Below are 17,632 nucleotides of genomic sequence, written 5' to 3'. Positions count from 1 at the left end.
CAGGAGCTACGGAATAAGCGGAGACTGGCGAAGGACGAGGTGACGATGCGCGTCGGGAATGGTTCCAAGGTCGATGTGATCGCCGTCGGCACGCTACCTCTACATTTACCTACGGGATTAGTTTTGAACCTCAATAATTGTTATTTAGTGCCAAGTTTGAGCATGAACATTGTATCAGGATCTCGTTTAATACGAGATGGCTACTCATTTAAATCCGAGAATAATGGTTGTTCTATTTATATGAGAGATATGTTTTATGGTCATGCTCCGATGGTGAATGGTTTATTCTTAATGAATCTCGAGCGTAATGCTACACATATTCATAGTGTGAGTACCAAAAGATGTAAGGTTGATAATGATAGTCCCACATACTTGTGGCACTGCCGCCTTGGTCACATAGGTGTCAAACGCATGAAGAAGCTCCATGCTGATGGACTTTTAGAGTCTCTTGATTACGAATCATTTGACACGTGCGAACCATGCCTCATGGGTAAAATAACAAAGACTCCATTCTCAGGAACAATGGAGCGAGCAACCAACTTATTGGAAATCATACATACTGATGTGTGCGGTCCAATGAGTGTTGAGGCTCGCGGTGGCTATCGTTATGTTCTCACCCTCACTGATGACTTGAGTAGATATGGGTATGTCTACTTAATGAAACACAAGTCTGAGACCTTTGAAAAGTTCAAAGAATTTCAGAGTGAGGTTGAGAATCAACGTGACAGGAAAATCAAGTTCCTGCGATCAGATCGTGGAGGAGAATACTTGAGTCACGAGTTTGGCACACACTTAAGAAAATGTGGAATAGTTTCACAGCTCACGCCGCCTGGAACACCTCAGCGTAATGGTGTGTCCGAACGTCGTAATCGCACTCTATTAGATATGGTGCGATCTATGATGTCTCTTGCCGATTTACCGCTTTCTTTTTGGGGCTATGCTTTAGAGACTGCCGCATTCACTTTAAATAGGGCTCCGTCGAAATCCGTTGAGACGACACCGTTTGAATTATGGTTTGGGAAGAAACCTAAGCTGTCGTTTCTAAAAATTTGGGGATGCGATGCTTATGTCAAGAAACTTCAACCTGAAAAGCTCGAACCCAAATCGGAAAAATGCGTCTTCATAGGATACCCTAAAGAAACTATTGGGTATACCTTCTACCTCAGATCCGAAGGCAAGATTTTTGTTGCCAAGAATGGATCCTTTCTAGAGAAGGAGTTTCTCTCGAAAGAAGTAAGTGGGAGGAAAGTAGAACTTGATGAAGTATTACCTCTTGAACCGGAAAATGGCGCAGCTCAAGAAAATGTTCCTGAGGTGCCTACACCGACTAGAGAGGAAGTTAATGATGATGATCAAGATACTTCTGATCAAGCTCCTACTGAAATTCGAAGGTCCACAAGGACACGTTCCGCACCAGAGTGGTACGGCAACCCTGTCTTGGAAATCATGTTGTTAGACAACGGTGAACCTTCGAACTATGAAGAAGCGATGGCGGGCCCGGATTCCGACAAATGGCTAGAAGCCATGAAATCCGAGATAGGATCCATGTATGAAAACGAAGTATGGACTTTGACTGACTTGCCCGTAGAGCGGCGAGCCATAGAAAATAAATGGATCTTTAAGAAGAAGACAGACGCGGATGGTAATGTAACCATCTATAAAGCTCGCCTTGTCGCTAAGGGTTATTGACAAGTTCAAGGGGTTGACTACGATGAGACTTTCTCACCGGTAGCGAAGCTAAAGTCCGTCCGAATCATGTTAGCAATTGCCGCATTCTATAATTATGAGATATGGCAAATGGACGTCAAAACGGCATTCCTTAATGGTTTCCTTAAGGAAGAATTGTATATGATGCAACCGGAAGGTTTTGTCGATCCTAAGAATGCTGACAAGGTGTGCAAGCTCCAACGCTTGATTTATGGGCTGGTGCAAGCATCTCGGAGTTGGAACATTCGCTTTGATGAGATGATCAAAGCGTTTGGGTTTACGCAGACTTATGGAGAAGCCTGTGTTTACAAGAAAGTGAGTGGGAGCTCTGTAGCATTTCTCATATTATATGTAGATGACATACTTTTGATGGGAAATGATATAGAACTCTTGGACAGCACTAAGACCTACTTGAATAAGAGTTTTTCAATGAAGGACCTTGGAGAAGCTGCATATATATTAGGCATCAAGATCTATAGAGATAGATCAAGACGCCTCATAGGTCTTTCACAAAGCACATACCTTGATAAGATATTGAAAAGGTTCAATATGGATCAGTCTAAGAAGGGGTTCTTGCCTGTGTTGCAAGGTGTGAAATTGAGCTCAGCTCAATGTCCGACCACGGCAGAAGATATAGAAGAGATGAGTGTCATCCCCTATGCCTCAGCCATAGGTTCTATTATGTATGCCATGCTGTGTACCAGACCTGATGTAAACCTTGCCGTGAGTTTGGTAGGAAGGTACCAAAGTAATCCCGGCAAGGAACACCGGACAGCGGTCAAGAATATCCTGAAGTACCTGAAAAGGACTAAGGAAATATTTCTCGTTTATGGAGGTGACGAAGAGCTCGTCGTAAAGGGTTACGTCGACGCTAGCTTCGACACAGATCTGGATGACTCTAAGTCACAAACCGGATACGTGTATATTTTGAATGGTGGGGCAGTAAGCTGGTGCAGTTGCAAGCAGAGCGTCGTGGCGGGATCTACATGTGAAGCGGAGTACATGGCAGCCTCGGAGGCAGCACATGAAGCAATTTGGGTGAAGGAGTTCATCACCGACCTAGGAGTCATACCCAATGCGTCGGGGCCGATCAAGCTCTTCTGTGACAACACTGGAGCTATTGCACTTGCCAAGGAGCCCAGGTTTCACAAGAAGACAAGGCACATCAAGCGTCGCTTCAACTCCATTCGTGAAAATGTTCAAGATGGAGACATAGATATTTGTAAAGTACATACGAACCTGAATGTAGCAGATCCGTTGACTAAACCTCTCCCTAGAGCAAAACATGATCAACACCAGAATTCCATGGGTGTTCGATTCATCACAATGTAACTAGATTATTGACTCTAGTGCAAGTGGGAGACTGTTGGAAATATGCCCTAGAGGCAATAATAAAAGCATTATTATTATATTTCCTTGTTCATGATAATTTTCTTTATTCATGCTATAATTGTGTTATCCGGAAATCGTAATACATGTGTGAATAATAGACACCAACATGTCCCTAGTAAGCCTCTAGTTGACTAGCTCGTTGATCAACAGATAGTCATGGTTTCCTGACTATGGACATTGGATGTCATTGATAACGAGATCACATCATTAGGAGAATGATGTGATGGACAAGACCCAATCCTAAACATAGCATTAAAGATCGTATAGTTCGTTTGCTAGAGTTTTTCCAATGTCAAGTATCCTTTTCTTAGACCATGAGATCGTGTAACTCCCGGATACCGTAGGAAGTGCTTTGGGTATACCAAACGTCACAACATAACTGGGTGACTATAAAGGTGTGCTACGGGTATCTCCGAAAGTGTCTGTTGGGTTGACACGGATCAAGACTGGGATTTTGTCACTCCGTATGACGGAGAGGTATCACTGGGCCCACTCGGTAATGCATCATCATAATGAGCTCAAAGTGACCAAGTGTCTGGTCACGGGATCATGCATTACGGTACGAGTAAAGTGACTTGCCGGTAACGAGATTGAACGAGGTATTGGGATACCGACGATCGAATCTCGGGCAAGTAAGATACCGATTGACAAAGGGAATTGTATACGGGGTTTGCTTGAATCCTCGACATCGTGGTTCATCCGATGAGATCATCGAGGAGCATGTGGGAGCCAACATGGGTATCCAGATCCCGCTGTTGGTTATTGAGAGCGATCTCGGTCATGTCTACATGTCTCCCGAACCCGTAGGGTCTACACACTTAAGGTTCGGTGACGCTAGGGTTGTAGAGATATGTATATGAGTAACCCGAATGTTGTTCGGAGTCCCGGATGAGATCCCGGACGTCACTAGGAGTTCCGGAATGGTCCGGAGGTAAAGAATTATATATAGGAAGTGCTAGTTTCGGCCATCGGGACAAGTTTCGGGGTCACGGTATTGTACCGGGACCACCGGAAGGGTCCCGGGGGTCCACCGGGTGGGGCCACCTATCCCGGAGGGTCCCATGGGCTGAAGTGGAAGGGATCCAGCCCAAAGTGGGCTGGGGCGCCACTTCCCTTATGGCCCATGCGCCTAGGGTGAAGGGGAAACCCTAAGGAAGAGTCCCAAGGAGGGAAGGCACCTCCTAGGTGCCTTGGGGGGGATTCCCCTTGGCCGCCGCCCCCTAGGAGATTGGATCTCCTAGGGCCGGCGCCCCCCCTGGCCCCTATATATAGTGGGGAGGATGGAGGACTCTTACCGCCTTTGGTGCCTCCCTCTCCCTCTCCCAACACCTCCTCCTCCTCCATAGTGCTTGGCGAAGCCCTGCCGGAGTACTGCAGCTCCATCACCACCATGCCGTCGTGCTGCTGCTGGAGCCATCTTCCTCAACCTCTCCTTCCCCCTTGCTGGATCAAGAAGGAGGAGACGTTACGCTGACCGTACGTGTGTTGAACGCGGAGGTGCCGTCCGTTCGGCGCTAGGATCTCCGGTGATTTGGATCACGTCGAGTACGCCTTCCTCATCCCCGTTCTTTGAACGCTTCCGCGCGTGATCTACAAAGGTATGTAGATGCAATCCAATCACTCGTTGCTAGATGAACTCCTAGATGGATCTTGGTGAAACCGTAGGAAATTTTTTGTTTTCTGCAACATTCCCCAACATTAAGCACCAAACAAGAGAAACTTAATAAGATTGCTAACCATCTTGCCAGCATTATGGGTATTCAGGATATTGTTTCTTGATCTCTTCTGAAGTGGTTTCAGTTCTGGACTTGTTTTGCTACGACGTTTATTTGCACTGGTCACCAACTTTGACAATCGGTGCATCTGATATGCTGCTTTGTTCCCTATATTTGCACTGGTGGCGAACTTTAATGCCAGTGGATGTAATATGTGTAATAGCCGTGATAGCCTAGCGTAAGTTGCTTGCTTATTTATTTCCTTATTGTCTTGTTTATTTGTTTGCTTGTAGTCAGTGCGATTCTTTTTTCACGTTTGCTAGTGGCCGCAATAACCTATTTTTTAAAACTAGGCCACAATAAACACGAGCTACATATTATAGTGACCCCGGGCCTACTATGGGGCGTAGAAACAATGGGCCTTCTAAGAGCCGTAGAAACAATCGGCCTTCTGTGGGCCGTAGAAACAATTGGCCTTCTACGGGTCGTAGCATCAATGGGCTTTCTACGGGCCGCATGATCGATTGGCCAAACATGTGCCAATAACAGACCGCATTATGGGACATAAACGGGCTAGAGTTGGAATCGCCCGTTCATAGGCCGAGCATAACGGGCGTCGTTAATCTGCCGTATTTGATAACGCTATGAAAACGGCCCAACGAATTAACGGGCCGACTGTAACCACGGGCTGAATTTGGCCCACAAGCAGAAAAGGACAGTAACAGGGCGTAAGTAACCGAATGCTGGAAATGAGCCCAAGAATAATTGGGCTCTGAGAAGGCCGAAAAATAACACGGGTTGGAAACGACCCCATGGAATAATGGGCCGTTAATGGGTATAAAGCGGTACACCGTTCATTACGGGCCAGTTTCACCATGGGCCGTTAATAGGCCAAGAGTTATAAAGGGCCTCATATGTGCCGAAAGACATCATGGGCCATACATGGGCTGAAAGTTACAACAAGCTGGAATCATATTGAACGGCCCAGATGAAGCTACTGGGCTTAATTTCGATAGGCCGTAACGGACCATGAGTTAGCAGGCCGTAAATGAGCTATATACGAACAAGCTGTTAACAGGCCTTCCGTGGGCCGACCCGCTACCTTTTGACCAAGTCAAATGGGCCGGCCTTTTCATCGGAATGAACCTCTGTTGGGCCGTGCCACGTGCCAAAATAAGAAGATGTAGGGGTACAGTACGACCGACGATACGACCGGGCACGGTCGTAGCGTGCGCCATCGATCGCTCTGGACCCTTAGGTAATGTGGTCGCCATTTCTTCACATGAACTCGGATTTCGATGTTCTTAGACTCGTTGGATTCGTATGAGCGATGCTGAGGCACCTATGATTTTGAGCACTTTGCAATAATGTCAACTTTGACACTTCCAAATGCCTAAGTTTTGGTGTGTGTAAGGCCTCCTTGTTGATCCCAACCTTGCCTTTTTTCATCGTGTTTGGTCCTTAACTGCTACTCCCTCCGTAAACAAATATAAAAGCGTTTAGATCACTATTACAAAACAAATAAAGAAGACTAGTAAAAACTAAATAAAACCCATAACCATGCAATGCTCACAATGCAAAAGGTGAAACTGAAAATCATACATAATAGACATGTAATTGGCTCAATGGGACATGATATATGAGGATAATATGAAAAAAAATGAGCTATAAAAATGCGTAAAAAATGGAGCCATCGGTAGTCATAGCTAGGAGGTCCATTGATCTGTTGTGTTTAATTATTTCTAGTGTTTTTTACTGGCATGACAAATTATGAATATATTGATTTTTTTCTCTGAAAAAGGAAAGAGAAAAAAGTTACAAATTAGATATTTTGGAAAAAAAATAAAGAAAATACTATACATCAGGGAGTATATTATACCTTTCTGATCATTTTCTCACCGTACGTGCGCAAGAATAGTTGTGAACTCGTCATCACCAATCAAAATATACACCCATGAAATAAAAATATACTAGTACAACAGTGAGGAAAGAAAGCGTATCATTCTCATTTCTGACAGTATATATAAAATAAAAAGTGCTCAATTTTAACCGAACGCGGAATAAAATCCCTATCGCGCTGGGGCGCGCATACTCTTTGCTTCTGCCCTTCCCTCCTCCTCCGCCTCCGACAAGTTCCCCACCTTCATCGCCGTCGACCCGCTCTAATGGAGGCGGAGCAGCAGAAGCCGCAGCGCCCGCGGCGCAAGGCGCAGAAGCGCAGGATTGACGACGAGGCCGCCGCCTCGGCCGCCGCCGCCGCCGCCGCCGCAGCGGCCGCCGCCGTCTCGTCGCCGCTCGGCAGCGCCGATGCCGACGACGACAACGAGGACGACGAGGGCTCCGTCGGCCCCGAGATCTGCTGCCGCCAGTCCCAGGTGGCGGTCGCCCGCGAGGTCCGCACGCAGGTCGACGCCCTCCACCACTGCTTCTCCTGGCGCCACGCCGACCGCGCCACCGCTAAGCGCGCCACCAGCGTCCTCGCGGAGCTCGCGAAAAACGGTAATCCCCCAACCCTACGCCCACCGTGCCGATCCGTACTCTTCCCCACCCGTCCAGGCGCCGTTACTGAGGCGGATCTGCTTGCTGCTTTTGCCGCAGAGGAGATGGTGAACGTAATCGTAGAGGGCGGCGCCGTGCCGGCGTTGGTGTGCCACCTGAAGGTGCCCCATATGGCGGCGGCGGTGGAGGAGGAGCAGCAGCCGCGGCCGTTCGAGCACGAGGTCGAGAAGGGGGCTGCCTTCGCTCTCGGGCTCCTAGCTGTAAAGGTTAATTCGATTAGTTTTCCTCTTTGCACTTTAGCTGAGATTTGCTTACATTCCATTGCAATTGCTTGAATTGTTCTTATAATCCCAATTTTCTGGGCCGTGGCCGGCTCATACATGAAACATCCCATTTCGTAGCGAAATGCAAGAGAGAGAAAAATACCACTCTCTTCCCTTCCCCTAATCTCTTGTTTATCTGTAAATGTAACTTCATACGCCTTCATAAGAATCTAGGTATACTTGGGTTCAAGCAGAATAGGTTTCAACCTTGCCTAGTTCTCTTTAGGCAATCCATAAATATTATTGTTAACTTTTCTTCAACATGACTACTTCATTGTTATGATTTTAGCTATGTTACTGTCAGAATTTAGTCATTTATTACTTTTTGTGTTGGTTTACCAGCCTGAACATCAACAACTTATAGTTGATGCTGGTGCCCTACCCCTGCTGGTGAGTCTCCTAAGAAGGCATAAAAATGCTACAAATTCGAGGGCAGTTAACAGCCTTATCAGAAGAGCAGCTGATGCAATTACCAACCTTGCTCATGAGAATAGCAACATCAAAACTTGTATCAGGTTTTGTTCTATCCACTGCCCACTAGCCAATGCTGCGTTTCCATGAAAGTTTTCTGTGCTTGCTGATGGTTTTGTTCCACTGCAGAATTGAAGGCGGAATCCCACCTCTCGTTGAATTGCTAGAATCACAGGATATTAAGGTGCAGAGGGCAGCTGCAGGGGCCTTGAGGACTTTGGCGTTTAAAAATGATGAAAACAAAACCCTGGTAAGAATATAAGAAAGTTTAAATTATTGAAACCAACATTAATGTTAGATTTTAACATCAGACTTTCATCCACATTCACCCATGTATATTATTTCCTCACTTCTAGATGTTAAATCTTCCCCTTAACTCCTTAATGCAGATCGTTGATTGCAATGCATTGCCAACATTAATCTTAATGCTGCGGTCAGAGGATGCTGCAATTCACTATGAAGCAGTAAGATACTGAATATTCATATATGTTCATCAAATACACTTCTTTGGTTGAACCCCTCTCCATTTTTAGTGCGGCACTTGTCATGTAGTATCTATTACAGGAAAACATTGTTCTGGTTTTGAACCTTGCCATTTCTCTTGTTTTTCTACAATCATGAATAACAGTTATCCTAAGGCCTCATGGAATGTAAACTTCAAAATGTATTGTCTTGATTGGCTTAATGGTGAACCGTAGTACTATATATTGCTTGGGAAACTTCCAGGTGAAAGTTTTTGTTCAAGTTGCAATGTAACTTGGGTTAGTTGGCACAAGTGGCACTTACCTTAACTTATCATTATACTCCATTTACATTATGAGCAATGCAATTATGGTGCACTATATTGATATTGATGTGCATTAGAACCCAATTCCTTAAGTGTATTGAACTGTTGTCTCTTATTATTATTAAATATTAAATAAAGGATAGAGTAATTCCTTTGTCTAGAGATTCTAGTGCTGCAATAAGGGTTCATATTGTCATTATGTTAATAAAAAGTGGTTCAGTGGCATGTTAACAAATCGGTCGATTACGAAAACTAGACTTTCTGTCTCTTGGACTTCTTATTCTTTTGCTTAGGTTCAGCCGAGGTAGTGGACAAACAGTGGGGAAGAAATATGGCGGGGGAGAAATTTCTTGTGATTGTGAGCAAGTAGAATTGCTTGACTTCAACAAACAAATGGAAGTTCTATCTATCAATATCTATGGTCTTGACCGTCATGGTTAACCTCCTTCCATATTACTCCCTACCCCCAGGGAAGTTGAATCCCCGCTGCCTCCTTGAAAGAGAGATGCCCTGAACCACTAGACGATAGCAGTGAAAAATTGAGTGTACGCCTAGGCGCGCTCAAGTGATGAGCGGAGGCCTACCGCTTTGCTTTTGTGGTAAGCGGTGAAACAAAGCGCTCGGACGCCTAGGGTTAGACAAAGGAGGGCAGGGGTGAGAGAAACAGAGGAGAGCAAGACGACCTTGCGCCTAGGGTTAGACAAAGGAGGGCAGGGGTGAGAGAAACAGAGAGCAAGACGACCTTGCGCTGCCAGGTGTGGGGCTTTATTCCTCGGTCTCACCACCCATCTTCTTCCCCGACCTAGCGCCGCTGGATCTTGAGCTCCCCGCCCCCAACCTTGCCACCAGTCCTCCCCCCTCTTCCCCAATCTCAAGCTCCTCCTTGTCTAGGCTGGAGCCTGGTGATTTCTCTCCAACCTCACCGCTGCCAGCTTGCTTCCCTTCCCTGAGCTCAAGCTCCTCCTCGTCTCTTCTTCCCCAACATGCTTGCGATTTTAGGCTTAATACATGACTTACAGAAAGCTTAATATATGTCCTGCAGCTTTATATGTTTGGTGCACACAACTTACTTTTTGGAGTGTTACAAAAGAAAAGCTATTCCACATCAGCCAATTAGAAATTTGGAGCATTAACACCTTTAACTTACCAATGGAGTTACTAATCCTGTGGAATTTATACAAAGAAAATGATCTGACTATTTGCTTCTATCAGTTACATATAGATTTATACTTTTGCCAAATGCAAAGGCTGTCCTCATAAGGTTCTCAGCATACAACATATATCGTGACAATTTTGCATGAAATCACCCTAGTTTTATACTTTTGCCAAATGCAAAGGCTGTCCTCATAAACCAGCCATATGTATGATATTGTTTTTGCTGTGCATGCCAGTAAGTACTAAATACACTCTCTTGGCGTGGCAGGTTGGTGTCATTGGAAATTTGGTCCATTCATCCCCAAATATCAAGAAAGAGGTTCTTAATGCGGGGGCCTTGCAACCTGTAATTGGGCTATTAAGGTATGATGATCATCATATGCAGCTTATGATAATTGTTTTAATTGTATCTGTTAATAATTAAATGCATATAACTTACTGTATTTATTTGTTGAGTTCTGCTAGAGTACTGCTGGAAATTCAAATTCTATGTACTTTACTTTTAGCGTACATGAGCAATACACACTCGATTACTGATTACACCATTGTGCATGTGTTCCTGGATGCAGATTAATTTTGTTGCTTTAAGGTCAAAACAATATGTGATTGTAATGATATAATCTTATGAGATCTTCAAGTGTAAGCTTGCGTGTAGCAAATTATCTTCTAACCCAGATTCCATATCCATATCCATATTGTAACACGAGAAGCTGTTTTATTGTAGTCCCAATCTTAGTATATGAAGGCATGGTATTACCCTGAGTCTGCTCTCTAGCTTAAAGAACCTGTGTTTCATCTTTTCTTTTGCAGTTCCTGCTGTACGGAAAGCCAAAGAGAAGCTGCTTTGTTGCTAGGGCAGTTTGCTTCGGCCGACTCTGAGTGCAAGGTGCTTAAGGATGCTTCATTTGTTGTTAGCTCCATATTTATTTTTATGATGAGTGATGAAGTGGAAGAGTAAAAACTAAAATGAAGTACTTTTTTCCTATATACTCCCTCCGTTCCTAAATATAAGTCTTTTTAGAGATTCCAATATAGACTACATACGGAGCAAAATGAGTGAATCTACACTCCAAACCACGTCTATATGCATCCGTATGTAGTCCATATTGAAATCTCTAAAAAGACTTATATTTTGGAACGGAGGGAGTAATACTCGTGCTACATATCATTGATTGATTATGTCTACCTACTTACTTAATATGTTGTTTCGTACGATAAAGAGTTAGCCATGGTGAATCAAAAGAGTACAAAATTGTTTTTTGAGCTATCCTCTCTAAATATGCATGTATGGGGTTTGGCAGGTCCATATTGTGCAACGGGGGGCAGTCCGACCACTAATTGACATGCTACAGTCAGCTGATTTCCAACTCAGGGAGATGTCAGCCTTTGCCCTTGGGAGGCTTGCACAGGTTATATTTCTCTCTATACTCCCCTTGCACACAACAGTGCTTATGTTTGTCAGCGGGTTGTACTGCATGTATTTTAGGGAGGTATTGTAGCAGTGAAAGAGAAACAACAATGACAATCCTTACTCCCCTTCATAAAATCACCTGACATAGTGACAGAGCACTTTCTCAATTTTGTTGCTTCCCTTTTTCTCTATGTTGATTTTACATCGGGATGTGGTGCCCCCTCTTAGAAGGATTGACATGAGAGTGACCACAGGTTATGTTTAATGTACCATCAATAATTGAAGCCATGCAGCTCATTCTCTTTATATGTGTTAAATATCCAGACTAACTGTTGAGCATCTGCCTCTCAAATGATGTCTGTTTAGATTTGTACCTTTTGTTTGTGTATGCTTCTTCACTGTATCCATTGTCCTGCGACAAGTAATCATAACCCAGCATAGTTTAGCACATCTCTTGAACATGCGCATTTCCGAATAGTCCTGAAGGAAAAGACACCATTTTCTCCCTGGCAGATTCTTCGGAGTGAAATGCCTGTTTGACATGCATGATGAAGTCACCCCGTTCAAATACAATCACTATCAGAATTGATGAAATTGCACAAGAGATAACTTCTCCGCCAGATTATTTGATTAGTTTCGTTCAAATACAACCAGATCAATTTAAACTGCAGCATCGCACACATGCAGATTGATATACAGTTTTACAGATTCTTGTACATAAATTGAAATACAGTTTTACAAATTAACTAACATCTTTGATTTACATAAGCCAAAGGCTGAAACATAAGCCCATTGTCATATGGTGTATCATGTTGGATATATTATTTTTTGCCTACCAGGTGTCATCTGGACTCCATGCAGTACATTGCCACATTCTGTATTTGTTATTGAACAAGAGTTTAGATATTTTAGTGTCAGGCACATGCCAAGTTATTCCCTTTTCACTGTCTTTCTAAGCTGTAAACATTCCATTCATGGGATTCGAAAATAAAACAGTATTCTATTAGTTTTAGTGTGTTATCTCTTTGTTTGGAGTGGGCATGTTTTATTTATTTCTTTATCTTGATTAACCTGTATGGCTAATTTGACTTTTGTTTCACAGGATACACATAACCAAGCAGGTATTGCATACAATGGTGGCTTGTTACCTTTACTAAAGCTTCTCGACTCAAAAAATGGTTCTCTGCAACATAATGCTGCGTTTGCTCTTTATGGAGTTGCCGACAATGAGGTAATTTTTTGTTGTTCAAAATATTGTTTTCTACTTATTATTTCATATTTGTTCTTGAAAGGGAACGGACTTGTAGTCATGTTCATTTCTGTTTTATGTAAGCTTCTTACTTTCATGTATCCATAATAACTTTCTTCTTGTAGGATTATGTCTCTGACTTCGTTAAAGTAGGAGGTGTCCAAAAGTTGCAGGATGGCGAATTTATTGTCCAGGTATGTCAACCATCATAGCATAGATTGGTACTTTCTTAGTAAATTTATACCTGAGTTTGGTTAAGCACTTTTTTTCAGGCTACAAAGGACTGTGTAGCTAAGACATTGAAGAGGCTGGAGGAGAAGATAAATGGACGAGTAAGTTCTGCTCACTGTTTCTTTTTTCTTTTATTTGCCAAGCTGTGGTATCTACTCCAGCTGACTCACGCGTGATCTTTAACAGGTATTAAAACACTTGGTTTATCTCATGAGAGTAGGAGAAAAGTCTGTGCAGAGGCGTGTTGCTCTGGCTCTTGCACACCTCTGTGCCCCTGAAGATCAGCGAACAATTTTTATTGATAATAATGGTATGAACAATTTGACATCTTAAGTGTTCCTTGTCCCATTTGTGTTCTAATCTCCATGGATTAAATTCTGGCTTAATTCAGGTCTCGACTTGCTTCTTGATCTTCTGGTTTCGGGCAGCTCGAAACATCAACAGGATGGTTCGGTAGCACTATACAAATTAGCCAACAAAGCTGCAGCACTCTCTCCGATGGATGCTGCACCTCCATCTCCAACGCCACAGGTTATTAGAAACTAAAAAAAGGGTGATTTGTCTTTACTATGTAGTTATGCTATTGAAGTGAATAAGGTCTTCACAGTGCTTGGAAAAGAGAGTTGTCTAACAAAATTGTCGTAAAAAAATATAGTTCTAGGGATATATGCTAGTACTCCCTCCGTTCGGAATTACTTGTCTCGGATATGGATGTATCTACAACTAAAATACATCTAGATACATCCATTTCTGCGACAAGTAATTCCGAACGGAGGGAGTATTACTTTGGAGCTATTAGCAAGATCTGAATTAAATCAAGATCATATGTGCACAAACTTACTTAAAATGTTATTTCCTACAAATCGTGACATGTGCAACCTGTTGGACACAGATGTTCTGTCATGTAACTTTATACTGCTTAGCAGTCTGTTCTTAGTAGTTGGCAGGCTTTACCTTGCCCTATCCTGGATATTCTTAATGAGGTTTCCCCATAAATCAACTCTTAATACCGATGGATTGGTCCATCCATAATAAGTTACTATACTAAAGCAGGAAGGCTTTGGTTTTTCTGGTTTTTTTGAATTTTTTCCAAGCTTCTACTATTCATTTACATCCATGTCAGTGAATAGTAATAGTGAGCAGTATCATGCATAAACAGCACCCTGCATGAACAGTACCACCACTGAACAGTGCTCCGAATAATCTGATTTTCCCTTTTTTTTACTTTCAATGGATTAAAAATACGCACGTTGTAAACAAAAAACTGGGACTTTTTTACACATTATTTCTCTCCTCCACCACCATCGCGTCCATATATATAGGGTTAAGATTTAGGATTTTTCTACACATCTTTTCTCTCCACTGGCGTACCAACGCAGAGCCGTCTCAGTCGTCTCCTGATCCTTTCCGGTGATGGTGTTGCTGAGGCACAAAACAGTAGGTTGGAACAGTATATTTGCATAAATAATAATTCATGGGGAAAATAAGTTCTTGACCGATTACTGCCCATTTTTACACCACGACATCAGCAAACAGTTTACTAACACCTGAACAAAAACCAAAACAGTATCTGAATAAACCCAGAATGCTAACCAGAACAATAACAAAATAAACCAAGACACCAACCCCGAATAACCTGGAACACAAAAACCAGTGAAACGGGACAACAGCTGAATAAACCAAAATTTTTAACCCACCCAAACCATAAACCGAAACAATAACCGAGTTGTAATCTAGAATAGTACACCTGAATAAACCGGAGCAACATACGAAAAAATATTAATAGGCCAGTCGGTTTTCTTAATTTGTTAAATAATTTAATGTTGGTTACGTGCCTACACTGATCATGGGGTAAAGATAGAATTCGTGTTCTCCTCTTCATTTTATTTTATCGCTTAATACATGTTGTTTTCTTGCTTATTTTGGTAAAATACAGACAGAAACGATCACGGGCGCGGCGTGCGCCGCGCTTCTTCGGCGCTAGTTCTTGCTATTGCTATTACTAAATGTACTTCTGACTGCAGGTTTATCTTGGGGAGCAATATGTGAACAGTTCGACACTTTCAGATGTCACCTTCTTGGTGGAAGGTTCGTGACGTTTCTGCACCCTGCCTTCACAGAAACTACTTTAGATAATTGCTTTTTTTCATTAGGATCATAATAATCACCTCCCTTGTGATCCACAGGAAAACGCTTTTATGCACACAGAATTGCTCTGCTTGCTTCTTCAGATGCATTCCGTGCAATGTTTGATGGTGGATACAGGGTTAGTCTCGACATTACATGCTATTCCTTTTTTGGTTGGAAGATGTGGATCTTGTTTGCTAGTTGAACAATTTCTGTTTACAGAAACTCACTATTTTCTCAACCAGGAAAAGGATGCAAGAGACATAGAAATTCCAAATATCAGGTGGGATGTGTTTGAACTCATGATGAGGTTAGTAAATCATTGATCATTCTTGTTCCTTGGCCATGTCCCATGGGTAAATCTGCATGTTAGTTCCTCACTCTGAGGGGACAAGGCCTGCAATTGAAGTTTGGAAACATCTTTGTTTTGTGCAGATTTATCTATACAGGGTCAGTCGAAGTAACCAACGAGCTTGCTCAAGATCTTCTTAGAGCTGCAGATCAGTATCTGTTAGAAGGCCTCAAACGCCTATGTGAATATACAATTGCGCAGGTGATTTCAGGAGCATTACCCCCAAGTTCTATGTTTGAACCGCTGCCAACTGGGTCTAATTGATTGTATTGAATATCTTGCAGGATGTTAATTTAGACAACGTCTCTGATATGTATGACTTATCCGAAGCCTTTCATGCCATGTCACTGAGACATACATGCGTCTTGTTTATTTTGGAGCAGTTTGATAAGATCTGCACCAGACCCGGGTGGGTATCTTAACCTAGGGCCACCACATTTGGTACATAATGTAACACGCTTCAAGCAACGAAAAATCCAAATCCATCTAACTGGTCATCTTGCAAATGCAGTTTCTCTCAGCTAATCCAGCGCGTCATCCCTGAGCTCCGCAACTTCTTCGCTAAGGCACTAAGGCCAGGCCACCGGAGTGCGCAACCATGAGCCCTGCCCACATTCGTTGATAACACCGCCGCCATCTGACAGATGCTGCTGGAAATCTTGTACAGCTGAAGTTTCTGGTTCTGGGCATTGGGTACTCGCTCGGTGGTAAGGTTAACTATTCAATCTATTATGGTTTGCATGATGGCCAGGTCCTCAATCGACACCCAGCAAGAATGTAACATGTCCTATTCGATTGAACAATGGTGATCATGCTAAGGGAAGTGTATGGTTATAGAGAGACATGTGGTTTGCCTAGATGCAGTCAGACCGGCCTAGTCTGTGATAGGATTAGTTGGTTGGCCTTGACCGGATTTGTCGGGTCTCGCCGTAGTTACTGAGTTACTTAGGGTCACTTCCAGTTCGCAATTCCAATTATGTCCGTGTATGTTGTTTGGAGATGTTAAGCTCGAGCGGTGTAATGCTGTAGCATCAATCTGTGTTCTCCATGTTAACAACCGTGCTGATGTTCAAGACTAGTGTTCAGAACTCGTGGGCTGTTTCATACCAAATTCCCATATATAGCCTTTGCTCAGGTTGTTTGTTTCGGCGTCTTCTTTAACTTCACATGGAGCAATAGAGGTATATATCCGAAAGTACCCTTCTACTCCCGAGCTCATTTGAGCTTGGGATGAACAGTAAATTCCCCAAAAAAGAAATAACATTGAAAAATGAACTTTTTGGTGCAAACTTACACAAATGTTTGTGGAAGATTTCAGCCCGAAACAACATTTGTGGAAGGTGTGGCAAGAATATAATAAAATTAGCACTCCAAAATACTTTTAAAATAGCATTGTTGGTGCATCGATTTTTTTTAATCATGACTTCCAGGAATAGTGTTTTATGATAAATTTATGCAAGCACATAAAATATTTGTCAAAGTTTGCAACAAAGAATTTCAAAACTTTTTGAATTTTTTGATTTAACTGTTCATCAGGGTACATTTGAGCTCGGGTGTAGGTACTTCCTTTACCAATTGCAAAAAGAAAGAAAGACATGGAGCCTCTAGCAAGCACACATTTAGATTAGGCCTCTCTTCCACGTGGAACTTGTTTGGCATTATGGTAGACATATTTGACTCATGTATTTTATCGGTTGGCTAAGCAGCCTTGCGAATATGTTTTTGACAGAAAACTAACTCAACGCACCTTAGAGCAACTATATCAGAGTTGCCATATTGCTTTCAAAGAAAAATTAAAATAAAAAATATCAGTGTTGCCATATTGGGTGGAATTCCATGATAACTACTTTTGTAGTGAATGGACTACAAATTGAATCACGGACCCGGACTTTGTCACCCCTGCCTTCATATTTGGAGGAGATAATTTGGATTTGTAGTGAATGGACTGCAAATTGAATCACGGACCCGGACTTTGTCACCCCTGCCTTCATATTTGGAGGAGATAATTTGGAGCGCACTCCATCCTGAAAATGACCTGGCGTAGCAGACATTTCCGCTCCCGCTCCTTCTTCGCGCTCGTGACGTCGTTGCCCCTGCCTTGTCATAAGCCTTTGGTTGTCCCTGCCGCCGACACCGTGAACTCTACCTTGACCCCCGTGTCCCATTCCATTGGCGCCTCGTAGGAACCGACGCCTCTTGTGTTGTCTCAATCA

At 43.0% G+C, this 17,632-nt stretch overlaps 1 protein-coding gene across 1 annotated transcript; it reads left to right on the top strand.

Moving 5' to 3' along the window:
• Positions 1-6,879: 6,879 nt before the first annotated feature.
• On the top strand, positions 6,880-16,553 carry LOC125517163 (ARM REPEAT PROTEIN INTERACTING WITH ABF2). The gene is made up of 19 exons (XM_048682353.1): positions 6,880-7,313; positions 7,413-7,579; positions 7,979-8,151; positions 8,237-8,357; positions 8,497-8,571; positions 10,318-10,412; positions 10,860-10,935; positions 11,351-11,458; positions 12,563-12,691; positions 12,835-12,903; positions 12,982-13,041; positions 13,127-13,250; positions 13,332-13,471; positions 14,965-15,028; positions 15,127-15,206; positions 15,313-15,377; positions 15,503-15,620; positions 15,704-15,828; positions 15,931-16,553. Exons 1-19 carry the CDS (start codon positions 6,980-6,982, stop codon positions 16,019-16,021), a joined length of 2,214 nt encoding a protein of 737 aa, XP_048538310.1. The 5' UTR covers positions 6,880-6,979; the 3' UTR covers positions 16,022-16,553.
• Positions 16,554-17,632: the final 1,079 nt, after the last annotated feature.

This window comes from Triticum urartu, chromosome 1, assembly GCF_003073215.2.
Source record: "Triticum urartu cultivar G1812 chromosome 1, Tu2.1, whole genome shotgun sequence".
Taxonomy (NCBI): domain Eukaryota; kingdom Viridiplantae; phylum Streptophyta; class Magnoliopsida; order Poales; family Poaceae; genus Triticum; species Triticum urartu.
Note: the sequence above shows the minus strand (reverse complement) of the source record. Positions and strands in the feature narration are given on the sequence as shown.